We start from the raw sequence: 27,344 nt of genomic DNA, 5'->3' as shown, positions 1-27,344 counted from the left end.
TTATTCTTACATAAGCGTGGGTCATATCACCTGTGCTTTTAGAGGGACACTGCTGATGGGAAACTCATAATGGCTTTTCAAATTTCAGATTTTTTCTTTTTTTCCCCTTATTTTACTGGTTACAAATATAACCAGCTTTCTACAGGACCATAGTTGGTAGTGTGTTTTTTGCCTGTTTCATCCATCCTTCCTTTTGTGTATTTTTTAGTTAAGTGTTCTCTTCACTGCTCATGGAAGTTGTAGTTGGTAGTGAAGACTGATCTGACAGACTGTACAGGAGACCTAGGACAACTCGATTACATGGAAGAAAAAGAAAGCAGGAAGAAATCTCTCATTCAGTTGTTATGTTCCAGTGTGAAGTATCTCCATATTGTTGTGTAGTTGAGAATTATATTTCATACTGCTTCTAAGCAGGTGCCACCTGTAACCTCTTTGGTATTGTTTCTGCCCACACCTATGCATCTTTTCTCTGTAGTGCTGTTGTGATATCCAAATCAATCCAGAAATGTATTTTTAAAGTAATGTGTTAATTTTGATGAAATAGGTGTACAGAATATTTTAGGTCTTTGACTCCATGACCTTAGGATGGCTAAGTGGGTTAATGATCAGGCTTTTGAATACTGAAATTATGGAGTCTTTAATGACACTAAATCCCTTTTAACTGATAAAATAATATACATGATTTTTTAAAAAATATTTTGTTTAGCTGAAAAATGGAGCTTTCACAAGACAATATCCAACTAGATATGGAACTACTTCTGTCTTGCTCTGAAGTTTAAAATTATTGCATGTCTTTGAGACAAAGCCCATTGAGTGTGCTGCTAAACTGGATGCTGGCTCATACTCTCTTACTGCCCAGCTATTTAGTATAATAATAGGTTTTCAGGAGCAATCTACCAGAGCTCATAGTTTCTGAAAGGCAAAAGACTTGCCCTCACTGGACTTGGTGGGTGGGGGATGTGTTTGGAGCTCCTGTTGTTTAGGCTGTCAGCAGCAGTTCAAGGGCACGCTGACTGTGAGGGGAGGGGTTTTCCAGCTATTCCTATCTGTGCTGTTTTCTGGACACAGCATTGCAGGGGAGCGTGCTACACGACCAAATGACTGGATTGGGTGTCAGCACCAGCTTGCATCTTGTAGTGGTCTTGTTTGGCTCAATATGGTGAATCATAGTGAAAAGGCCTAACAATGGCAATTAGGTTTTATCTCTTCTTCCCCCTTCTCGTTTTAACTCTTGAACCTTCACATACCTGCCTGGGCAGTTTCAATACTGAGTTCCTCTGCACTCTATCCCATCTGAACTGAAGATACTATGGTAGTGAAAAACTAAAAAAAAAAAAAAAAAAAATCTATTTAGGATTTTTTTTTTTGTGCTGTACCAGCTATTCTTGTAATTTTCCCACAAATTACTTTTGTCAACTGATCTTAGAGGAACAGTATGATATGGTAACCTTCTTATCAGGCCAGTCTTATAGCTTAGCAGACTATAAAATAGCTTAGCTAGCTGTTTCCATTAGCTGAAATATTTAGGTTGCCCAGAGGATTAATTATGGGAGGATATAAATTATTTCCTCAATAATCTGTCAAAGTCAAAAAAGAATATTTCCTTTTTTCAAATAGAGGCTACAAAATAATCTTGGCTATTATCCTGACTTTGTTATCCATGAGCAGGTTTTGGCATAAAGTTGTATTTAATAAAGTTTTGGCATAAGTTTTGTTTATACCATTAGGTCCAAAATGCGTGGTATTTTTTCAGAAAGAAAATCCCAATTTAATTCTATAATTTTTCAACTTGATAATATTTTCAAAAATTCACTTGGCAGGGTATTCACTGCTTTCTCAACACAGCACTTTAATGCAGAAATTAAAGCTATATTGCTAACTTTAATATGCAATAGAGAATAATGTACCAAATTAAAAAATTCTTGACAGAGCAATGGGTATGGTACTGTGTTTGGTTGGATGACTACAGCAAGAATAATTTGAGAAGGAAACTTTGTTAGTCGCATGCCACAACTGTGTCTTAGTGAGCTTAGAATGTGACTGGATCAGGGTAATATTCTTCATTTGGCAACTTTTGCTTTGGTGGTGATTTTTTTGTTTCCTTTCCCCTTCCCTTTAGAAGGACTCTCCAGCAGCATTTGACATTTTAATAATAAACATCTTAAATTTTATGCTTGCATGATTTCAGAGGCATATATTCCTAGTTATACTCCAAAACAGCTGGGGAAAAAAAGGACAGTGGAAGAAAAGGTATTTTTGAAGCTCAATGAAGAAAAAACCCCAAATTTTAAGAAAACAGAAAAGAATGCAGTAACATTTAAGATGTGTTCATACATATTTGTAGCAATTCATGCATTGTTAATGTGCACACCTGTTTCCCAGAAAAGAAAACAGATCTTGAAAAAACAAGCAAGCAAACAACACTAACCAAACCAATACTTTTAAGTTTTAATTGGATGAACTAGTGATCACAAAATGCACAATCTTGTGTGTTTAAGTGAAACCTCTGTATTAGTATCTTTCAGGGAAGTGGGCAGGATGAATACTCATTCAGTCAAGCCTTAATACTCACTGCTTCTATTAAGAAACAATGCATAATTAAGCCCATCTATTAAGCACACAGTAGTGCAAGTAGGTGAAAAATTAGAAAACACTTTAGAGGTGATATATGAAGAGCCTGCATTTAATTTCCGATACCCCAGCTGCTTAAGTTGAATGCAGCCTAATGGTTTTTTGAAAATTACTTTAAGGTGTTAATCTCAGTGTTCAGCTGCCTGATCAATTTACTAGATTTCAGGTGACCTGTAACCGCCAGGAACATGTTCTGTTTGTCGTAAACTCAAGGTCATTTTGACTAAATTGATTGGATATTTAAAAAGCATTCTCCTTGGTTTTCATGGTGGAAGAGCTGTTGTAGAGGCAATGAAATGCTTGGCTGACTCAGGATAACTCACACGTCTGAATCTTGAAATATTGCTAAATATGAACTTGAAATAACTGTTTCAGTAAAAATCACCCTGTTAAAAGTGGTGCTCATTCAAATTGAACAAAAAAGCATGATACATTCATTCATTCTGTTTTTAGGTGGAACTTAGCTGTGCAAATATCTTTATGACCAAACCAGCAAACTCTCCATTGACAATGTCTAATGGGACAGGAAGTGAGGGATATGGAAGAGTTTCACAGCACCTTGATCCTTTATTCTCACTCTTTTTGTAAGGTCATAATAGTTTTTCAGAGATTTCTGGATTTGCTGTCTGAGTTTTCTACTTTTTGTGTTAAAAAAAGTTAAAAAATATAATTCATACAGGCTTATCTCAGAACTGACTCCAGGCTCTGGTAATTGACATCTCATTAAAAGTTATCTATGAAGTCTAAAAACAAAACAACATGAATGCCTGGTTTTGTTTGAGGGCTTTAAAATTGAATGGTGGTACATTTTTTGAGGTACGATAAGTTTTCATTATGAAGAAGAAAAAAGCAACTTTGATTTGCAATTAATTGTACTTCAAAGCTTTTTGTGGAAATAATTTTTATTTTTTAAAACTCATTTTTTGAATGCTATGCTTCTGAATTCAAGTTATTCTAAAAGCTGTTACGTTTCAAACTTTCAAAGATTAATTTGTAGTGTATAAAAATTCTTATACATCAAACTTTTAGTTTTTGGTCTTACTGTGGATGAACCAATGACAGTCTATTCTAAATGTTTTTGTCTACTGACTGTATTTGAAATTGCCACTGCAAAATTAAACCAGTTTGTAGTATTCATAGGATCTTCACTGTTTTTCTAAGTTGCAAATTTAGTCCTTTCATTTCAATACATGGAATATCAGCATCTTTTGTTGGGGTTTGCAGTATCAGTACAATCAGGCAGTGAAGGTGTTTGATGCTTCAGTAGCTGTAAAAAATTACAAGATTTAAATAAAATATGACAATTAGGTCTTACAGTGAATTTCTGGTTTCCTCTGAGAGCACTGCAGTGGAAATATTGTGAAATGCAGAAGAAAGAGGTGAACTAAACCCTCTATGGGAAGGAAAAGGCTGAGCTTGTTTTCAAAGCACAGAAAGTGATCATTATGAAGGAGCATGGTAGTGAATGGTTGAATACAGCTGAAAGATCTGCATCCTATGCATGTACTTGTTGAAGAAGCTTTGGAAATAGCATATACATATTTTCAGTATATTAGTACATTTGTGTATTATTTCTTTTTTTTCCAGGCACTGGCCCCTTCAGCCTTTTTACTGGAGTTACCTTGAGGCAATATTGTAGTTAGTCCAAGGCTCTCAAGGCACAGACTGAAGTGATATGGAATACTTAAAAGTCTTTCTGCTCTTCTGAACCAGATTTTTTTTCCCTTCTAAATGCAGATTTATAAAGCCTGCACTACAAGAGGAACAAGGAAAGGATTTTAGTGAAGGTACTTCCTGATCCTGAAAAAGTCAGGGGGCTTCAAGCCCATCTTGGACCTCAGAACATCTCACAACTTTGTGGTAAAAGAAAAATTTAAAATAGTGCCTTTGGACTTAATCCTTTTATCCTTAATTGGAGAGTAGTTATGTGCTCCAGATTAGGATATATGTGCCACTACAATCCATCTAAATCATAGGAAGTATGTGTATCTGGCATATGTAGTAGGTACATAACATTTAAAAGTCTTGTCTTAGGTTGATGTTGATTTTTTTCGTGTTCTTGAAATATATAGTTCTTGCTGTGCTGTTGTCTGTGTTTTTTGTGAATGCTGTTTTCTTGAGGTTGTTCCATGGTTTGTTCTTGAGAAAGCCACACAAAGGTCCTGTTTCCTGTGAGAGTGGAGGGATGGATTGTGTGCCTATTGTCTGCCTAATGCTGCGCCTTTTACATGAGCAATGGATATTATAAAGATTTCTCTGTAGAGTTATGAAGGAGACAATTCATAGGAATGCATGTTGTCTCAGCTTTATTAATGAGTCTGAAGTTCAGATTTGGGGTTGTCATTAGGAAGGGTATTCCTACAGTGATTCTGAAATGTCAAGCTAAGATTATTTTTTTATAAGCACAGAATCACTGGGGTTTTTTTATTTGTATGTTAACCAGAACTGTCAGACATTACTACTTTTGGAAATAATATGTAATTTTAGCATAGCTCTATTTCTAAACTACATTTTTCTTTTCAAATGCTGTTATAATTATGGCATTGTATTGTGTTAGTTGCAACTCTACTGAAGTAGATTCTTGTGAATTTAGTTATTTATTGGAAGTATCTCCTCATTTCTTGATGTCATCCGTTTAATAGTATAATGAAAAGCTGATCCCTGGATAATAGGTTCTGTTTCCACCTTACAAAAGTAACACAAATTTATGTTGTTTGCTGGCAATTTGAGGTTAAGATTACCATTCTATTAGCTCTTATGAAGGTTATTATTCATAAACTTCAAAAGATGTCTTATTTAAGAAGAGGGAAAAATCCCACTATTTCTTCATATATTATAACATTTTATTATATATATATTCAAGATCAATATTTTACTCTAGAATGAACAGATTAAATGGATTATAATTTGGTGCTTTGATGTAAAGTGATTTTCTTTTCTTGTTACATTTGTGATAGTATTGATGAATTTATGAAATGCTTATCTGAATGCGATATAGAGGAATGTAGTAGCATTTATTTAATATTGTTAGGTAAACTGATAAATCTCCTTTGACTTTATCCAGTCAATTAAAAGACCCTTGGGGGAAGATATTGAAATCTTCTTTTGGGGAAGAACCTGCTTTTCTCTGGCTTAATAGAAAGCTATTTGTTTAACTTGATTTTAATAAACCACCCATATTCCTTCTGCTCCAGATTTTGTGTTTACATCTGACACTGTATCTGAGACCCTAGGTCCTAATCATAAACAAAAGACTTTTCAATTTAATTAAATGTCTAAGATTGTATAGTTATGCATACAAATGGTTTCAGTATCTACTGTGTCTCAGAGGAGGTATATTTAATCTCTAGAAACTATGGAATTTATTTTAATATTATTAGGTGTGTTGATTAAGCACCATTCACTGTAGTTTCATATGTTGCTTTGACCTTAACTTTGTGCTACCTTCACTCAGTTAATAGACAGACTTGTTGATTGCCCAGCTGTTTTCTAAATGTTCATTGATAAATGTTCATTGGTAAATGTTGGATATCACGTATTATTCAAATTAAATCCAATCTGAAAAATCTAAATCAAATCTAAATCCAAATTAAATCAATCTAAGTAGGGTGGAATTTTTTTGTGCAAAGTAAGGCCAAAAAACAAGTAAGGACTTCTTTAGGCAAGATCTAAGTCACAAGTAATTTTCTATCTGTCATGCTAACAGAGTAGAATGTAAATAGATTATAAAAGTTGATGCCATACTGGCAACTACCACTCTATATAGGATTAGTATTTAAAACTGTCTTGGTAAAGTGGAGATATATTTCATAATCAAAGAAGCAGGAAAGTGGAAGTATTGCACATCACATTGAAAAATAAGGTGTGGACTGACCAAATGGACATTAGTGAAGCAAAAGAACACTATGTATGACAGAAGATGGCATTGAGAGAGTTGCTTGTATGGTATCAAAGCCAAGTTTGCTCTTGGATGATTTAAATGGAAATGTTCTTTGTAAAATGCAGCTGAAATAGTGTGCTGTACTCAAGAGTGATGAAGACTTCATCAAAAATATGGGGTGAGAAGTTGGGAAGAGTTAATAGGAAAGCAGGAGCACTAAGTCAAAGAAAGCATCAAGAGCATCATCTATTTAGTTTGAAAAGACTGATAGTAAGGAAGATAAGTCTATAAATGCATGCAGGTTTGTTACAAACAGTCATTGTACATACAGTGGAAAATAGGAAGACATAATTGGAGAAAATGTTGTTTAAAATAATAAAAAATTTAATATTGTATTAGAAAAACTGGTGCTAGAGCTGCAAAACAATATTATCAGATTTGGACTTTTTCAAGAATAGCAACTGCAGCATTTTTCAAAGTTTGCCCTTCTGATTTCTCATTTTATCTAAGAGGTCAAGCTACAGCAACCTCCGAGTCCACAGGGGATTTTGTTAATATCTGGATTTTCCTTTGTCTCCTCAGTTTACTCTTGGGAGTCACAGTGGAAAAGGGGTATTTTGTAGTACCTAACATGATCTAAGGTTATAGAACAGTCTGTTTTGTGCATAGACCTCTGTTTGACCAGGTGGAATAAGGAGAAAAAGGGACTGTTTTAAGACATGTAGGACCTTCCAGTGATTTTAAAGGCTGCATGGTGTTTGTATACGAGCTGGTAGCTCTAATGAGAGAATATTTTTGCTTAAGAGTTGTTATGCACAAGCACAGCAATTTATTGTATATTGTACAGAAAAAATGGAATTTTCTGGTCAGGACAAAAGGTTTTTTCCTCTGACAAAAGTTATTTTGTCACTTGGCAAGTCTGTTGTAAAAGCTGGAGTGTTTTTGTATCACTTTTGATGAAAGACTGTCTGAGTGCTGCCATTTTAACTGTTTTATGCATTAAATGTTTGCAGAGTGATGTTTGTGGGGGTTGTGGAGGTCTTTTTTGGTGATTTTTTAAAAATTACTATTACCATAGATAGGTGGATTTCACATGTGGTGAGGAGTATTGAGCAGTGCAGTAACTGCTCATACTAAATGTGTGGATTGGTAGCAACAGATCAGTTTTTTGTAGGAATGCAAAGGATCAAGAAATTTCCTCATACTGGAAAATCCTGCATTTTACCTTTACCTCTCTACACCCCTCTCTCTCTCCTCATTCCCCAGAAATTCTGTTTCTAAATCTCTAAATCCCTAACATCAGATTTCTGTAAATTAGTTGGTATGCTTTAACATTGGAAGTGTACTTCCCCTTCTGGAAAAGAACCCAGAAAAAGCTCTGATGTATCTAATGGGTATTGCTGGTTTTGTTTCCTTTTGAAATATGAACTAGGAAGAAAATTATTTTCATATTATTGGACAAGTATCCATGCATATTCGTTCCAAAATACATTGAATAATTCCTTAGGGGCTTATGAGTTTTTATCTCAGGATTAATTTACAAATTGATTTTGATACTTTTTGTTTCTTTTTTTTTAATGTAGTTTTCCCCTGTTGAAAGAAGGTTGTGGATCAGATGTCACTGATAATAGCTCAAGGTGCACAGAGACATGAAGTTCAGTATTTGCAATAACATGCAGTAGAAGAAGTATAATTTGGTTGAAATCATGAGAATATTTTACATTTGAGAAACAAATACTAATTTCACAGAGGGGGAAGTAAGGATAGTTTAAAATACCTGCTGAGTCAAATTTTCTTTGAAATTGGTATGAGTCAGACTCAAATACTTTCAGCAAGTGGAGGACATTGGTCAGAAGATTTTCATGCATGAGGGTTTGAGTAATTTTCTCCAAAACTTTCTCTGTTGCCTAAATTTCTTACAAAATGAATTTTGAATAGAATTGAAAAGTGTCTTAAAGTGCTGTGAAACACACAGCTTCTGAAGCCCAATTTAGTAACTGATAGAAGAGCTGTAGGAAAAAAAGCATTAATCTGCTGCCAAGGAGAGTATCACAATCATGAGCCTGCACAGTTGGCTTTTGATGAGTTTTGTTCCTAAAGGAATATTAAGAACAGAGCATGGATTGAGATATTGGAAAATGTGTAATTTCTGTATAACCAGAGGAGCACTATGAACAGATAATATCCTGAACATTGTATATATGGCATTTATTTCCAGAACAATTATTTTATAGGCTCTATAATTATATTTTATAGGTCATCTTTAGTAATTCCTAGCAGAAAAGCATACAAAATGGATGAGGAGACCCGTACTTAAAATGTCATGTTATTCATACTCTTGACTGAGGAGGCCTTGACCCTTACATGAGGGACCATTAGAGTTTTGAAAAGAGCTGGGTAACTACTTGACTTTTTTTTTTTTTTACCTACCAGTTGGAGTAAGTTTTCAAAGTATTCAGTAGAGTTTTCCTTCTTAAGAAAAGGGAATGGTTAATGTTAGGTTTTATTCATGTTTTTCCCAGTTTCCTACAGCAAGGAGAGAGCTTTATAAATAACAGGGGAGTAATTTTTGTGCTCAAGTTACTTATGGTTTTATTCTATACTTTTTTAAAAAAGAGGAAAAAAGTATCTTGATGTTTTCTTTGGCTTCAATGCAAGAATAACAGTAGTCTTTTCTCCAGGGGAGGCTGTACATATTTGCACAATGAACAGATAAGTGCCTGGTTCAAATAGATGGTCTGGCTTCTTTTCCTTCCATGTACCTCCATCCCCTAAGACATGCATCTGTGTAATGGCAATTCATTACAGTTTCTTAGGATTCTCATTTTCTTGGACTTTTGGGGCTTTTTTGTTGAAATTTCACCATACATCAGAAGTCTCATAGTTTTGATTTTTTTAATGGTATTTTTGGAAGCTACCATGGCAAGCAGTGCTTTATGCAGTTTAAATATCAAATTTGAGTTTATCTTAACACATCACTGTTCAGTAATTAAAAAGAGTCAGTAGGTTACTACCTACTGACTCTTCTCCCATTTTCAAAGCAATTTTTTCTTGCAATTTTAAGATGTGAGACAGTTTTGATTCTATTACCCAGTGAGATTAATTTTTTTTTTAGAGAATGTCAGTGTTGTTTACAATTTTAAAGTTCTATCGAAGTCCATCAAGAGTCAAGAACTCACGTTATGTTTCTAGCTGAATTGTGGTTTCTAACCCAACAGCCTTTCTGGTAACTATTGACGTATGTAGTTACTTAAATTCTTTTTCTCTATAGCATAAAGCCTTTAAAACTGTTTTCATTACTTCTCTCTTGTTCCTTTCAGAACTCACATGCATCTGTTTCTTCTCTTCTGTTCTTCACTGGAAGATCACTGATATAGTATATAATTTAACTTCATGGCTCATATCTTTTCTCAGATTTGGGTGGACTTGTTGCATTTTTTTTTCACCACTTAAGTGGTTTTTACCTTGGCCTTTATAGGAGAAGAGTGAAAGAAACTAATCAGCTTTGAAGGTTTTGTTTGTGTAACTTTGCATTAAAATTGTGCTTATGGGTCCAAAGAACTGACTCTGATAAAACCGTTTATAATGGGAAATGCTCCTATCCATCTCAGAAAGTTTGCTGTAGAAATTTTAGTAAAATTGGTCAGTCTGAGCTAGAGGTCCTCAAGGAATTGGTTGTCCAGATGTACTTGAATGAAGTTACTCTGCTGAACAGTGAACACTGTTGTCTTGAACTGTAAATCCCATGTGCCTTGAAAGGTGGTTTTTGATTAAGCCCTTATCACTTTTGATGCTCTGATATTTACTAGTAGTGAGTTGTGGTTTCCCACCTTAGTTGAATGCATCCCTTGTGAAGGAAGGATGAATGAACTTCAAAAGGAAGTCCTAATTATGGAGTATTGCAGGTGTTACCAGTAAATGTATGTATCAACATATATGCCTATATGTTTATGCACATTGGAGAAACAGAAAACAGTGATCTTTTGAAATACTGAAGCTCTTCTGTTTAGGAAAAAATATTATTTTAGGAGGCAGAGATTAGAGTTGTTAGAGATCTAAATAAATAATCTTTATTCATATTTTTGTCTGTAAATATCGCTACAGCAGTTGACATATTTTCTTAATTTAAAAATGAAAGCATGTAAAGTAAGAAGCAGTGGGGTGGGAAGGGACGGGAGCGTTCCAGCTCTTGCTGAAAATGTTCCACAATGAGTTAAATCTTGTACTACAGGAAAATCTGGTGAAAATATTCTTGTATGTATGCATTTAATAGAGTTTATTAATGTTATTAATATTAGATTATCTAGGGAAGGTGGTCATGCTTCTGTGACTAAAAGATACCTGTTTGGAATTTCAGAGACCCAAAAAAGTATGCGAGTAAAAGAATTCAAGGTATATCTTTCCAAATCTGTCTGAAAAGTTGTCAGGGTTTGCTTTTCTTAAATTTCAAATATTTGTGATGCATCCAATTTAGAATTAAGAGCTCAAATCTACAATAACTTCTCTTTTTTGAATGGGCTGGGAGCAGTTAACTCTTGCTCCCAGTGCAGAGGTGAAATGCATGGTCTCTGTGTGAGTGGTTTAGTCATGGTTTTTGTACCAATGCAGTTTATTTTAGCATAGTTTTAGCATTCTTAGATTTCCTGAATAAACAAAATAAATTATGGCTGACTCTTGGACATAATGGTGCCTCTAAAGTAAAATATTTCGGATAAAATTTTTCATATTAATTTTTACTGATAGCCATTAAAACCCTTCACTCTTTAACTGAATGAAGGATGTAAATCTAAATTATTTTATTGGTGTTGTTGCCAAAGACCTGAATAATGAAAAGGAAATATTTGCTTGGTTTTTTTGAAAGACGGTAATACTCATTATGTTTTTGCCTTAAGATAAGGAATAGAAAACTTTAAATATTATCAAGTTGCTTCTCTCTGTAATGCAGCATATTAATACATTCAACTCTTTGTGAGAGTCTTTGCAATGATACGGCTTAATTGAGGTGTAGCTCTTTTTTTCCAAATAAAATCTAAAATTTTTATAGTGGGATATTGTTTAAGGGTGGGAGCTGAATAGTACTTCTGAAGTAATGTAATTTAATTACATTAGTCAGTGCTTTTGTATATGCACAAGAATTATGTCTTGCTTTCTATAATTACTATACAAAAGTCCTCCTGAAATAGTATGTCAAAACAAAATATTAGTATCTAGTCAGAACTCCTTTAAGTGCTGAAAATCTACCCTGTCATTGCTAGCCTCCTCTGTCTTATTACTCTACACACACATAATGAACTTAAAATACATTGATTCAAGAAGTTTAAAAATGTATATATTTTGATACAACAATAGATTTGTTTAATACAAATACAGTTGTTTTTTTTTAAATAGCCTGATGAAATATAATAATAATACAACAGTTCATAAGACTGAAGGTTATGTTTACCTTTAACTTTTGTTATAGGTAAATCTGTCATGCAACTAATTAAAGTTGTGAAATATGTTTGTAGCTATGGGAAGGTGAACAAAGTTTCTGGAAATATTTTTTGCACTAATATGTTCTTTCCTTGGCCGATAATTTAAATTTAATGAAGATGTGTAGCATTACTGAAAAATTATTATACGCATAAGGTCTCCTTTTACTTGGAAGCATAGGAATTGAGGAATTCAATTGTATAAGAAGAATAAAGAAAAAAAAAATCTGTGGTGTTCTGTTGATGGATGAGAATGAGGATTTATTTTGAGCTTTGGTGTTCAATCATCTGTCAACCTGTATTGTTTCTGACAGAGTTCTTAACGCTCTTTTTTCACAGTACATGAGGAGTTCTTAAAAATTTTTGATATAATTTCTATTCTCTTCCTAATTTGTAATGGGTTGAGACTAAGAGCAGGGTTGGTTTAGCTAGGTTTTTTGATTCCACTAAGGTCATTAAAAAAAAAACCAAAACAAACCAGCAAAAACACCTATTGATATTAACCTTGAGAAAGAAGACAGCTCCACATAAGCAGAAGTGTAAATTGCCCTACCCAGGTCTAGGGGAGGTTCTTAGAGAGTCTTGCACAAGTTCTTAAAGACTCTGAAAGCTAACCCAGAATATGGTTAACTATTATATTGTCTGGTAATCTAGGAGTCTTCAGCATGAAACAGGGCAAAAGAAAGCTTTCAAAAGCATTTTTGGTGGTGATCACAAATGCACGTTGAATGTCATTGGTATACTTAGAAGTCATGATTTAAACAATACTTCAGGACAGGAATTTAAGGAGTTAAAAGGAAAATATTTTTTTATGGGAAGCTCATTTGATGTGTGGCAAGTCATCCAAAAGTTCTTGATATAAAAAGCTAATAAAGCCTCTGATTTTGTTTATTCAACTAATGAGGAGTTGGAGTTGACCTTTCATTTCATACTGATTGTGAGGTAATAAGGTAGCAGTGAAGTGCTGGTAAATTTACTAGCCAAGTTTGATGCAGGCAAACAAAAGAAGCCAGTAGGAAGATAAGGGGGAAATAGTGGCCTGGTCAGGATTCTGAAGGAGATTTGTAGATTGGATGGATGGAGGCAATTTTAGATGAAATGGTTTGGTCTGTGAAGGGGTAATTGAATTTGAGGTTTAAGATGTGAAAGCAAAAGATATAAAACCATGGACAAAACCCTGAAGAATCTGCATAGAAAACACAGAGCAGAGAAGGAGAATCTACTTAGAAGAAATATGGAAGGAGTAATTTGATAAGTAAAAATTGGATCTCATGGGTATTGATGTAAGATCAGATCTCATGAAGAAGTAAACTGCTTTACAGTGGGGAGTGTTGAGGAGGTTGGAGATTGAGTACTGATTCTGCTGTTTATAGTTAAGAAGACACCACAAGTTTTGGCAAGAGCAGTTTCTGTTTTAAAAGACTTCCTCTAAAGGATGACACAAACAGAGGGAAACTTCAGGGAACAGCTGTAAATACTGCATTCTTTGAGCTTGTCAGTGAAAAGACAAGAAGTACGATGATAGTCCTACAGATGCATGAAACAAAAACGTTCTAGTATAGTTTTGTTTTTCAATACCTTACAATACATGAACCTGTAATAATAATAAAAAAATATATAGGCTAATAAAGTCAATCTTCAGCTCAGGGCTGATTCTTTTGGTTAATAGCATAATCTGTGTTCAAATGGAACACTATGGAAAAAAATAGTTATTCCGTATGTACCTACTAAGAAGGTATGCAAAGAGTTGCCATAGTGAATGATGCTAAATTATAATTTAAATAATTTTGTACTTTCCCTTTTAGGAGAGAGAAACTAGCTCCTTTAGTGAATATATATGTAGAGTCAGTTTTCTTCTCTCATTTTTTCTAAGCTGTGTTAAAAAGAGGCTATTGTCGATGAGAGCTTGATAGTTCAGCCTGAAAAATACATTTAAAATGCCCTTAAGTATCTTGATTATGCCTGCAACTGTTAATAGCAATTCTTTAGCAGTTATAATGGGAAATAGATGTATTTTTTGGTAAGGAATTTTCAAAAACTTTTGGACAAATAATAGCATTGAGAAAAGATCTGCACATAGTTGATCTTAAATATCTGTTGTTTCTTGGTTATGTTTTGTATATTTATTTGTTGTGGTATGTACTTGTTGTTCTAACATTGTTTTAATCCTCTGTATGTAAAATTTGTGTGCGGTAACGTTAAAACTGAAGGAAGAAGCTTGGTTGCCAAGACATAATTTAGTAAATATGTTTTTTTCAGATACCTTTTGATACATAATCCTACGGAACAAGAGCGATTTTCAGTGGTTTCCGTCAATGTGAATTCACCCAAAGTTAAATTATTGTCTCCTTTGGGAAAACCTGTAAATGTCCAGATTAGTGCTGTTTGGGATGGAGCAACTACAGTATCGCATGAAGCTTATCAGGTACTCTACTTTAAGTAAAAAGCATTAAAATATGGTTTTTTATATATGCTGTAGCTTCATAGTTGAAGAAAATGGAAAGTGTACTTCATATATTGGCAACTCTATTCTCTGTAGACCGTACTATTAATTCAGTAATTTTAAATTAAAAAAACCCCCAACAAATAAAACCCAAAACAGCAACAAAAACCCCCTAAAATTCAACATACATGTGTTTCGCATTAATGTTTCTTAAACTGATAAACTGTTAAAATTTTGTGATATAATTTACTACATTTAAAGGATCAGTTTCAGCTGCATGACTGGAAAATACTGGATGTGTGTCTTTTTCCCTCACTTTCTCAGTTGAGCTGCTTCTTCCTTCAAGTGCCATTCTGTACACACATGTTCTCAAGCACTCCAGCTGGAACATGAAATGGCTTTTCTTGTACATGAAATGGCTTAAGCATTTACATTTAGATGTCCTCTTCCCTTCCAAATACTTAAGCTGGACGGATATCTTCAAGCCCACCTCCTGTTTTTTGTTTGAAACAAAACTTCTAAGAATTTTTGAGTTGTACATCATTATAGAAGATTGTCCTCAATGATCACATCACACATTAGAAATTTATTTAATTAAATTTTTAACAAAATTGTAATGGTGTATGACTGCAATAGTAACACCGTATTGCTTTCAGGCTTATGTTTTGGTTCCTTTTGATGGAGGAACTTGGTTCATGATAATATTTCTGTGAAGCTAATTCAGTAACTGTCTCTCAGTTGTGTTCCAAAGGGATAATTATTATGGGTAAACCTTGCTAAGAAACTCAACCCCACACACTTCCTCGCTCACTGACCCAGTGAGGTGGAGGAAAAAAATTGGATGGGCAATGGTGAGAAAGCTTGTGGGTAAAGCTGAAGCTGTGCACACAAGCAAAGCAAACCAAGGAATTAATTCCATGTGTCCCAAGGCTGGGGAGGTGGTCAGCCATCCCCATCAGAGCAGGGCTCCATCACAGTGACTTGGGAAGACAAACACCATCACTCCAAACATCCCCCCTTGCTTTTTCTTCTCACAGTTTTTATTGCTGAGCATCATGTCACATGATGGGTCTGGAATATCCCTCTGGTCAGCTGGGGTCAGCTGTCCTGCTGTGTCCCCTCCCAGCTCCTTGTGCACCTCCAGCCTCCTCCCTGGTGGAGCAGCAGAAAGGGCCCTGATGCTGCATAAACCCTGCTCAGCTGTAGCTGAGATATTTATCTCTGTGTTATCAAAGTGGTTAATACTGAAACCAAGCACCAAAAGTTCTGCTATGAAGAAATTTAAGTTTATCTTAGCCAAAACCGGCACAATAATTAGTACTTTTATTGTTTGAAGAAGAGGAAGTGAAATTACTTGTCTGGACTTCAAATTCTAAACAAATTGCTTTGGAGATGTACCTTGTATACTACTCTTCTATGCAGATTATAGCTCCTAAAAAAAGAGACTGAAAATGAGACACTTGCTTTATACTTAGTTATTTAGTTCATGCATTTTTAAATTTAAATTTCAAAATCAAGTGATAAGTAGAGTCTGTGTGCACTTGATCCAGTACACATGCATGTACAATGATAAGCAAATATACTCAGTACTGCAAATCACAACTAACATTCTTAAGAAGATTCAACATTGTTACTGCGTTAATATAATGGTAGTCTTGATGCTAAGCAAATTAGTCATGCAGATATTTCTGTTTGTTAATTCTTCATATTTATTTATGGACTATGGGAAAACTCAGCCATTCTATAATTATTCAAGCAAAAGTAGTTGCTCTGAACATAAATTCAGTATAAAAAGTTGATATTCTGCTATTTTTAGTAATGACTACTTATTTGCTCCCAACAGATATCTTTTGTGGCACATCTGCCACCTCTTGGGATTGGAGTTTACCAGCTTCTAGAGGATGAGAGTTCAGAAGCAGTTTTAGCTGACTATAACATATATGTAAGGAATAGCAGACAGGAGAAGTCAGACAGAGTTTTCAAGATAAAAGAGATGCAGCATTCTGTGGATAATATAATCTTAGAAAATGCATACATGAAACTATGGTTTTCTGGAATGTCTGGATTACTGGAGGTATGTTATATTTTATTTCAAAACACTATATTTTACTTTTTTGAGCTGCTTTATGGAAACCTAACATGGATCTCTGTCCTTTTAGAAAATAAACAGCAAGGAAGAGGGTAAAAATCATCAAATGAAGGTGGAGTTTGCTTGGTATGGAACTACCAGTAACCGAGATAAAAGTGGAGCTTATCTCTTCTTACCAGATGGAGATGCCAAGGTAAACTTTCTGTTTGCAAAGAAATTCTAATCTTGAAGTACCTTAAAGTGTTTGGCAAATGCAGATTGGAAGAGCTGGTTGTCCCCAAAACTGGAATAAAATCTGTATGGCTAGGCATAATGGCATGGGCTATTGAAATGATTGGCAGAAGTTCATACTTCCTAACGCTACATAAGACTAAAAACACAGTAGGAATTTGAAAATATGAAAATCTAGAGAATATTTATGATTCCCCCCTCAAAAAATTAAGATGCAATCCTTGCCAGAAATCCAGTGAGATGTGACCATTCATTATCGATGAAATAAGTTAATTTTTACTTTCTATGATGAAAATGTGTACTGATTCATTTCTACATCTTCACTTTTCTGATTTTTTTTTTAATTGTGAATTTGTTGCTTCTGGTTCAGAGCTACTTTCTAAGCTGATATTGGCATACTTAATTAAGATACTGACTCCCAATTGGTGAATATAAAGACAGAATAGTAAGGAGCTGTTCTGATTTAGTTCTCTAGGGTTATCTGTATTTTTAGCTGTGTAATTATTGGAGCGCAACAGCATACTCCTATTAGTTTTCAAATTGGAAATTGGGAAATGGCAGTTTTCTTACAGTGACTTCATTACCATATGGAGTCTACTACTTCCCTTTTGGAACTGGAAGGGTGATATTTCAGAAAGCAAAAGATAAAATAATGAACATTTATGAAGCTAGTTAGCTGCCACCATGTTTCTTCTGAGTTTCCCTTGTGTAAACTGAAGTTGCATACATAAGGCAAATGATGAGGTGTATGCTTACCATTTTAGGAAATATACAAGAGTAATCATTCTACTTTTTTTGGCAGGAGGGAAAGATGTTTGGCTTTCTTTCTGTTTTCTTTTCCTATTTCCCCCTTTTATCTGTGTAAATCAATCTGAAAGGAAACAGAACAGTTTTTAGTTTTTCTTTTAGCAATCTTTCCTAGAAGCACACCTTTTGAGGTCTGTGAATTTACAGGTTTAGTATATTTAGTCCCATAATAATTTACTTCAGATATGTTCATCAGGGTTTCCTTATCCTTCATTTTATATGCCATTTCATATTTCTTCTTTTTATTATGGTTTTATCTGTGAATACTTGAACAATATCACTTAGGGCTTTTAATTTTTACCTTTCACTACCTGCGTGGTCACACTTTAATTTCATTTTATATTCTAATTCATCTTTGGCTTATTATTATTTAAAAATAATTACTAAATCTAGCAGTTATGTAATTTTAACTATACATTTAAGTAATTTGCTTTATGAATATAATCTGGACAAATTGAGGTAGCAAAATGTTACGGTTTAAACAGAAAAAAGTCTGTCACATGTCTGCAAGCGCAATTAGAAACGAAAAATGAAATTAACTGCATTTTAAGTTAACATTAAAAGGGTGCTGTTCAACTTTTGTAACATTTTATACAATAAAAATGAAGTTGTTATACTTATGAAAATTCTGCTTCAGTAATATTTTGCTTAACCATAAGGCTCATTTGGCTTGCATTTTAATAACACTAATTAAATTGTCCTACTGGGAGTAACAGAGTAATTCTATGGTGGTTTCTAAACCAGTTTGAGTCAATGCTTTCTGTCTTAAAAGAAATGCCATCTGTTCAGGGTTGTATGTGGATTGACTAACTTTCTAAGTCCATGTGTGAATTGGCAATAGGATAGATGGCAGGCAGTTTTCTTGATTCTTGGCTAGGTGTTTTATTGTTTTGATTTTTTCCTTACCTCGTTTACCCGATGTTTTTCAGGAAAAATTGCAAAGAATAATTGCTTTTTTTGTTGGACTATTTTCGTTTGGTGTGTGAATAGTTATATGCTTTCTTTGCCGTTGTTAACTGATTAATTTTACATCTGATAAGTCTTTTATTTTCAGTTCTGCAATACTCAGAAATTATTTTGATTTGTCTATTTTAATAATTTATCTAGCCATAGTGCTGACCTACAATGGTGCAAAGTCCAGAACAGAGGCACAGAGTGGGGACTCCATCCTGCAGGTCTAGAGAGATAGGACAGTTCCCCACCATGCCTTTGTTTTTCCTGCAAAGTCAAAACAGAAAGCAAGGCACCAGGGAAAAAGGCAGCATCTTAATTTTTTTAAATGGCAGTGAAGTGTTTGACTGATTGACAGTGTTAAGGAAGGGTTTTCCTTGGGCCTCACAATAAATATAAATAAAATGTCCTGTTCATGAAGACAAAGCATGTTTTTTAATTCCTGTGACTTTGTGAAGAATGCCCAACTTGTTTTTTTGTAGATCAGTGGAGAAAAAAACCTCACAGTATTCAATAAACTTTGAAACAGTTATATGTCTGTATTTTCTTCTGTATATTCAAGACAAGTTAACATGTGATGACTTCTTACTAGCCCTGCTTGGTGTCAATGGGGAATAGAACAAAGCAGTTTTTTTCCAAAGCATCAGATGCTAAATGTTTGTGGGATCAATGTGAGTAGTTGATTTTTTTGTTTTGCAAATAATCTTTTTCAGTATCAAAGTGATGGTTTTTGGTATACCCGGACTGGAAATTTTGATTCTCCCTCAGGCAGCTGGTTCTATGATTCTGTGTATGTACTAGTTCCCACAGGTACTTAAGCACTAACAGAATATGTAAGAAAACAGATTTTTCTTTTTTCCCCTTGCAGGATCTCTAGAGCTAGAGCTGAAATACATGATATTATCTCAGTCTAACCTCAAACCCTGCCAAATAAAGGGCAACCTGCTATTGAGAAACACCTTTCCCTGCAGGCTTTGTCTTGTCATTTTTCTTTTTTAAGATTTTAGACCAATCCAGAACATGTAATGTGTGGTTGAAAACTTTCCCCTTAGTTTTTCTGGCACCCAGACCAACAGTGTGCTGCAATACCAGAAGCTTCCTGGCCACTAAAATGGTTGGGAGTGCTTCACTTGTCTATAAGGAGAAAAGTTAATTGCCCATGCTTTGTGCCTCCAGACTGCAATATACCATGCCATTTTCTATACAAGCCAGTAAATATTTTGATGAAGGTTTATCTCCAGTTATTTCCACCTTTGGCACCTGTTTTGATGTTAAGTATTTTAAAATACCTTAGGGATCTATTTGGTATTATTTTGTTCCAAGTATTCTCCCTTAAAATTCCTAGCTAGCTTCTCCTCAGGCCTCCTGCCCACTATCATTCCAAAAAAAAAGAGGATTGTCTTATTTCTCTTGGAGTACAGAAACATGATTTCTGAACCCTTTCATCCACAGTTCTGTTGTCCTGTTTCTGAAAAATGCTGATTTCCAGACTCAACAGAACCTGCTTCTCTAGGCTGCTGGGTCTTGTACAACGGAATTCATTCCCCTGGGGCTGAGAGGAACAGATATTACAGCAGCTATTTAGTTTAACTCTTTAGAAAGTGGAGTCTTCAAACTAGCCATTGGGTATGAAAGCAACGTATTTTTATTCCAATTCAAGGTGTGAGTCATCGCAGTGTACTTCATGCTGGAAGATCCTTTAGTCCATGATTGTTTACAAAGCAGATTTAACAATGGATTGAGACAAAGACTTTGTCAAATCAGTTTTGCAAATATCTGTCATCGTTTGTTCTTTCCACATTGCCTTAAACTTTCACATCAAAAGTACCTTTGTATTTCAGACCCAGGACCAGGATCCTTTCACAGACCTATGCATCTCACCAAGGATATTTACAATGAAACTAGAATAATTGCATATTCAATGCATAAAGATGTTTTCCTGTTTAAAAGCAAAAGCCTGGTTAATTAAAATGCTTTTCGTGAGGCATACCTGGGGAATTATCTCTATAGGTTCTGAACTTCTGGTATTTCTCTTGGTAACTATCAAATAATCAAGTTGTAGGATTAGTGCTTTTTTAAGCACTAAATTAGAATTTGAAGGCTCCCCTGTTCCATCACCGCCATGTTTTTACTTCATATTCCCTGCTTGCCCAATAATCAGGGAACATCAGTTATCCTTGAGAACTTGAGTATACATCATACTGCCACTCTTTCTATCAAAAAGAACTTGTCTGATCCCCAAAACTACATGATGCCATCTGCCTTTGTAAGCAACCTTCCTCTCTTGGGCCTTTTCTAGCATTATGGCTGAATTGGAGGCTTGCAAACTCAATGCATGTCCTAGCAAAATTAAGAACTATTATTTTTTAAAAATTGATTAGTTTCAGGCAATATCTGCAAAATAACTGTTCTTTGTCCATCAGCCCATCTTTCTGTTTAGTTTGGAACAGTCTATAATAAGATAAGTTGCATTTATCTTCAGAAGAGGAGCTAATTTGGCTACATGTGCAGCCTGGAGCCTCAGGTGTATGAACTTAATATTTGTGGCAATATCCCAGAATCTGAGAGCTGATATATCCATCTCATTTCAGCTTTCTGTGTATTTTGATAGCTGTTGTCAATATCGTGCTCATATTTTGTACTAAAAAACTCAATGGAAAAGCGTTCCTCCAAATATTTGGGTTAAGGTTTTTTTTTAAATTTTTATTTTTTGAAATCACTTCAGGTAATTTTTTCTAGTAAGTGCACAGTGTTTTATATTCCTGTCACTCACTCTACGTCTCTCCATTTTGCTGGCTAGCTCCAGCGAGAATGGAGCAAGAAATACTCTTAAAAACTACACAAGACCATAAGATCTGTGTTACTTTGATAACAGAACATATCTGGCAGTCTGTTGTCTGTGCAAGTGACATTCTCCTAGGTCACAGGTCATTGGCTTCTCCTGATGACCTCTGGTTTCTCAGTTCCTTTCTGAGAGTTCCTTTAGGTGGTGTTTCAGTCTGTCTTTACTGGCTTGACTATCTTCATGTTGCTGTGCCCTGCAGGGAGGATTTTGAAGGGTTTGATTACTCCACCATTTGGTTGGTCATCCAGTTCCTCCTCTGTGGGATTTTTAACTTCTAGAAGCCAAGTAGTCACCAATTAAATTAGTTTGTCTTCTCTGCTTATATGTGATAGAAAAGCAAATATCAGTCTCTTCTGCCAGAAGGGGAGAAGTCAGGCCACAGTTATGGATATTGCCAGTTTTTCGTGGAATTAAGAGGTTCTAACCTAAGATCTGGTGTTCAAATTTCTTTTATCTCAGTGTATTAGCTCATCTGTCTAACATGCCCCCTGAATGCCATAATCCTTCTGTATTTCTCACCTAGCAAATGGATTTTGCATAACAGATAACATTTGTCTGTCTTATTCACAAGATGAGATCCTATGGAAGTATTCCATAATTTTTTCATGTAGACTATCAAGAAGTCTAAAACACTATTCTGAGGTTTTTTATTGACTAACTAGGTAAGATTTTCAGTAGGAAAAAGCCTTTTCTCTCTAAACCAAACAATCTTCTCAAAGCATAAATAACTGTGATTTCTCTTCCAAACTCCTGTACAAAATATTCCTGCAGTTGATAACTGCAGAGTTGCCTCTTGTACCTGTGGTAAAGCTTTTACTAAAGAGTATTCTGCAGCTCTAAGAATAGGTACGTAAATACAAAAGGCGGGCTTTTTGCCCTGTAAGTCCCTCTCAGTTTTTTCTTTTATACAATACTTCTTGAAATCTTCCCTGTTATACATACAGTTATATGCTCAAAGAATATTGGATATTTACCTGTACTTGCTCTTCTCTAGTGTATTTTGTCTGTATGTATGTGAGCTTGATCTCTGCTCTTCCTCAAGCTGCATCTGTTGTTTGGTGTCATTGCTTCAACAAAGACCATGCTCTGTCCTTATGGCCTTGCTATATACAGAAATAAGACAGCCACCCTCTGAGAGCTTTCTGCCTAGATCCCTCTGAATAATGTGTTTTTCAAGCAGTTGGGATGTGTTTTTCGTGAGTGAAGTCTTTATTTAAAACTGTTTCCCTATTGAAGTAGTTGCATGTGTTGAGTTTTCATTTTTCGCTTGTACACTCTCAATATTTAATTCATTTTTACCTTTGCAGCCATCCATTTATTTCAATCTGGGGATGAAACACACAGTTGGGATCAATTTTTTTTTTTTTTAAAGTAACTGTTTGCCTAGCCAAAACTCTAAATACTGTGACTGCGTGGAAAAATAATTTTCTTCATCTCTTTGGTTTGTTGTGAATATGCAAATTTCTCCTAGTCTATGGGAGCCATGAGTAGTAAGCCACTGTCCTTATTGACATTTCATAATGATTCCCAGCCCTACCCTGCATTCCAGAGAGCTCCTCTGACAACTCTGTCTGCTTCTGTTGAAGAAAAATCTTCCTATTGTGTTTTCAAGTGATATGCAAAATGATATACACAGCAGAGTAGGGGAGGCTTTCCTTGTCCAATGTGTACCACTGATGGAGGTATTCGAACCACCTGCCCCAAATTTTGAAAGTAAAGTATTTAATTGATGGTTAGCAGTTATAATTTTTCTAGCAAAAGAGCTCAATCCAGATGCAATATCAATACATTCATGTGCTTGTCTGTAGACTTGTATCGCTTAATCCTCATAAAATACTTGTGAGATGTGTAATGAGACTTAAACCTAATTTTAGCTGAAGAAAATAAAGGACTCTGAAGAGAAGTAACTGAGTTTCAGATTAGGAATAAATTTTAATCTCCAGTGTTTTAGATCTAGAATGGTTTAAAAACCCCACTATTTTAATATTTATTAAATGCTTTAATTTATTGACACTGCATTTATGAAAAACTTCCAAAATACTCACTCTGAGTTTCTGTTTTCTTTTTGTAGCCTTATATTTTTACAGACCCACCTACCATAAGAGTTGCTCATGGAACGATTTTCTCAGAAGTTGTTTGTTTTTTTCACCACGTGACACATACCATGCGGCTGTATAAAGTCCAGGGTAAGAGCTGTGAAATTCTGTCTCTCTTGGCAGTTATTTTACATCACAATGATCTTGGATCCTACCTGCCTTTTTAATGTTTAAATTCACCTCTGCACTAGTGCAGAGTTCATGAGACTGAGGTTGTATTGACTCCAATACACTTTGCTCTGTGCACTGTGATTTCTCTCTGAGTATCAAGCTAGACATTAAGCTGTTATACTTAAACTCAACTGATTTGTTAGAAATACCTCTGCAGGCTCCACTGACTCATCTGAATGCTGTAACTAGCCGCACATTCTGAAATACCTTGGAGAGAATTAAGAACATAGTTTCTTTCATAGTTTCACATTTACTGATGGAAGTACAATATATATGAGTGACCTTAATAGAGAAGTCTGGTTTACTTCATAACTTGAGGCTTCAGTTATATATTACCTTCCTCTGTGTGTCCTTTTTCTGCTTGGGAGAGCTCATGACAGAATTTTCTCTGTCTATTGATAGGCACCAGCACCAAACATCAACTTTTTGGCTCTTAGGACATAACATCATACCAGTTTTCCTTTGTTTCCTTCAGATTTCTTTTTAAGTTGCTTCTTTCTCTACTGTTCACGACCTGATTTCCAAAGAAATTCTAAGTAAACGGTAATTTTGGAAACTCTCTACCCTTCCAAATTTGATAGAATTGGCCACTGAAAAATGTAAAAGAGGGAGGAAATCATGGTGTGATTGTATACAATTATTTTCATATGGAAACTCAAGTTAACATGCTTAAGTGTATCTTTCCTATAATTAAGAAACATACATTCATTATTTATATTTACTGGAATTATTCTGAAATAAAGAGGCAGTGATTAATGTTTTCAGTTGAAGAAACTTACATGTTTGGTATTACCAACTTTACTGTAGGAGTCAAAATTATCTTCATGTTTTTTAAAATCCTATTTATCATATTTAATTATTTTTCCTAAACAACTTCTAAAAAAAGTTATCAGTGCTTTGAAAGTCTTGCTTGCTCTTCTTCTTTCTTTTATGTTTCAAAATAGTAATGACATCATCTATTTGATTTTTTTGTTTGTTTTTTTGTTTTGTTTTAGTTCTAGTGTATTTTGATCTAGAAATAAAATTGATTCAGATGCTTCATTTTTGAGACCTGTGTACATTGAAGTGTGAAGTTGCTGGAATTTATACATATGCCAAAAGCTCATCAGAACTCAATTCCCAGCTGATACAGTAATTCTGGCTCAAATATTAACTCCTTAGGTACACAAGCCAAGAGTTTGCATTCATTGCTGAACGTCCTAAGGAAACACAACTGATATTCAAGACTATATATATATATATATAGCTTATATACTTTTTTATGTGACAAATAGTTAAAACTGTCTTATGATGAAAAAAGATATTTTGAGGTCAGGAGGTACCAGGTTGCCAAGAATGTGGAAAAAAAATTATGTTCTTCTGTGAGTTTTAGTAAATTAAAATTCTCAGCAAGGGAAAAAGCCTGAAAAGCCTTTTTGTTTTTGTTTGTTTCTTTTTGATTTTTGTTTTGTTTTGTTTTGTTTTGTTTTTTTGTTAGGGAGAGGTTGCTATTTTAAAGTGGTTTTTTCTGTAGTACTTTTTTTTCTTTAATTTGCCACTAAATATCTGCTATAAGTATTTCAGTTCACAGAAAATGAGTTGTCAGTGAAAATCACTTGCTTGCCAATTCCTAACAGTTAAATTTATCTTTCCTTGTGAGTGTACTGTCCACATTTTTCCTTTGGTTTTTCTGACAATTCATCACAATGTAATGTGTACATGGGTAAGTCCTGTACCATGCTTCTACTTTGACAAGAAGAAATTATGCAAAATATATTTTATATATTGTATATTTGCTCTTTGGTGTGTTTTTATTTAAATTTCTTTAAGTGTTCTTCAAAGGTTAAAATTTGATAGCTTTGCATCATTGTTTTGCTGAGCTCTATTTCCTTGGCTTTGTAATTGATAGTTATTTGTTATATTTATTAGCTATTTACATAGCATTACTTCAATTAAAATAAGATATTTTGAAGTCTTACTAGATATGTACAGCAACTAAGCATGTGGGAAAAAATCACTATGTGTAAAAATGCATTTTGATTTCAGATCAGGATCTCATCTCCTGTTGTAATCTACCTCCTTACCAAGACTGATTGTGTGGCTAATCCAGCTGTTGGATAGTACTCCCAACTCCTAAATCTTCAGCAATTTTGGAGAAAATAGCTTTTACCACTTTTGGCTTTAAAATTCTGTTGATTTTGGGCAGTATACCCTGGGTTGACAACTCTGTTCAGTAATTGACCACTGAGTGATTTTTAAGTTCTGCTGCCAATGGCATCTGTTTTTGATATTAGCATGATTTGGTTAATCTTTTTATCAGAAACTTGTCATAGTTTATTCTCCTCATAGTGGTGTTTTTATATACTCTCAAATTATGCAGTACAAAAATGATGACAGTCTAAACTAGATTACTGTATTCTTCTTCAAGGTGCTTTTAAATATTTGGGAAAAATACATGAAATATCGGGAAAATCTATTACTGGGAGTATCAAAAGTGGAGCATAAAAATCCACATTTTCCAGACTAGGTTTGGGAAAATAGAACTAATTAGCTGAACCAAGTGTTTTTCATTTAGCACTGAAGTTTAATAGCCATTGGTAAATGTTAACATTTTAACAGTTGCTGTACTTCTGCAGGTGGCATTTAGATTTTAAAATAGATGTGGAAACAAATACATATCTCTGTTCTGCTTGGTGCAATTCTTTTTGCAATCATTAGTCCCATTAGACTACAGAAAGGGTAAAGTGGTGGTGCTGAATGATGGTGTAATTCCACTCCAGACTGTGACTTGAACTGTTTGAAAAGGTCAGGTTATTATTAAAGGTATTTAATTTTCAGTACAAGGCACTGTAGGGAAAAAAAAAATCTCACTGAAAAACTTCTCTGACTTGTCAGACACCTAATCCGTCTTTTAATAAATATGAAACTTTTCCCTGTCAACAAAATTTTGTGTCCTGCTTGTGGTTGTATCAGTTCAAATTTCTTAATACACTGTCCTTAAGGAAGATTCTCATTTGATTAAAGGAGCTGCTCAAAGTTTCCTGCTCAGTTGAACAGTTCTATCAAGAATCTAGTGACATCATTCTTGTCTGGGAATGGAGACAGCTGCTTAAGAGTGCAGGGGAGAAGTGACTGACCAGGTGTTGCTCTAGCATGTTTATTTAAAGACAGTTCTCAACAGCTGCCTGCTGTTCCCTACTGGTTTGCTGGCACCCACAGTGGTTCTTACCGTGTATTGCTCCTATTCCCCTTCAGTGCTCTCTTTCAGACTGTCTGTTCAATTTGTACCAAATTAGAAATATTGCTCTATCATCTGTTGCATAACTGTCTTCCAGTATCTGGTTAGGTATAAGAGATCACTCTGTCATGGGAGCACAGTCATTCTTATACATGTGCAATCACTTTTAGAGATTTGAAATGCATCCTTTTCATTTAGGTTTGGAAGGTCAGTCTCTTGAAGTTTCCAATATTGTGGACATAAGAGGAGAATATAATCGTGAACTTGCAATGAGAATTTCATCCGACATAAACAGTCGAAATAGATTCTATACTGATCTTAATGGATATCAGGTAATTACCGTCTTTTAATTGTAAAAGCTTAGGGTGTCAGGTTTTGACTGTCTAAATGTAAAGGGCTTATATTAAACAAACTCTCATGTTAAAGTACACTAATCATTTAAAAGGAGAAATGCTTTTTAAAAATGTACCTGTTATAAAATTTGATGTAGACCAGACTAAGAAGTAACTGTG

The 27,344-nt window shown here is 34.6% G+C and overlaps 1 protein-coding gene across 1 annotated transcript in view; it reads left to right on the top strand.

The window, feature by feature from the left end:
• The window catches only part of MAN2A1 (mannosidase alpha class 2A member 1), a 105,417-nt gene that overhangs the window by 55,023 nt on the left and 23,050 nt on the right, over nt 1-27,344 (top strand). The window contains exons 13-17 of the mRNA XM_054286414.1: nt 14,242-14,407; nt 16,269-16,499; nt 16,585-16,707; nt 23,420-23,534; nt 27,031-27,164. Coding sequence (XP_054142389.1) covers nt 14,242-14,407; nt 16,269-16,499; nt 16,585-16,707; nt 23,420-23,534; nt 27,031-27,164 — 769 coding nt within the window. The remainder of the gene's footprint in view (nt 1-14,241; nt 14,408-16,268; nt 16,500-16,584; nt 16,708-23,419; nt 23,535-27,030; nt 27,165-27,344) is intronic.

This window comes from Melozone crissalis, unplaced genomic scaffold (assembly GCF_028551555.1).
Source record: "Melozone crissalis strain CALT ecotype California unplaced genomic scaffold, PUWL_Pcris_2 ptg000005l_1, whole genome shotgun sequence".
Lineage (NCBI taxonomy): Eukaryota > Metazoa > Chordata > Aves > Passeriformes > Passerellidae > Melozone > Melozone crissalis.
The sequence above is the reverse complement of the archived record's forward strand: the minus strand, read 5'-3'. Positions and strand labels throughout refer to the sequence as shown.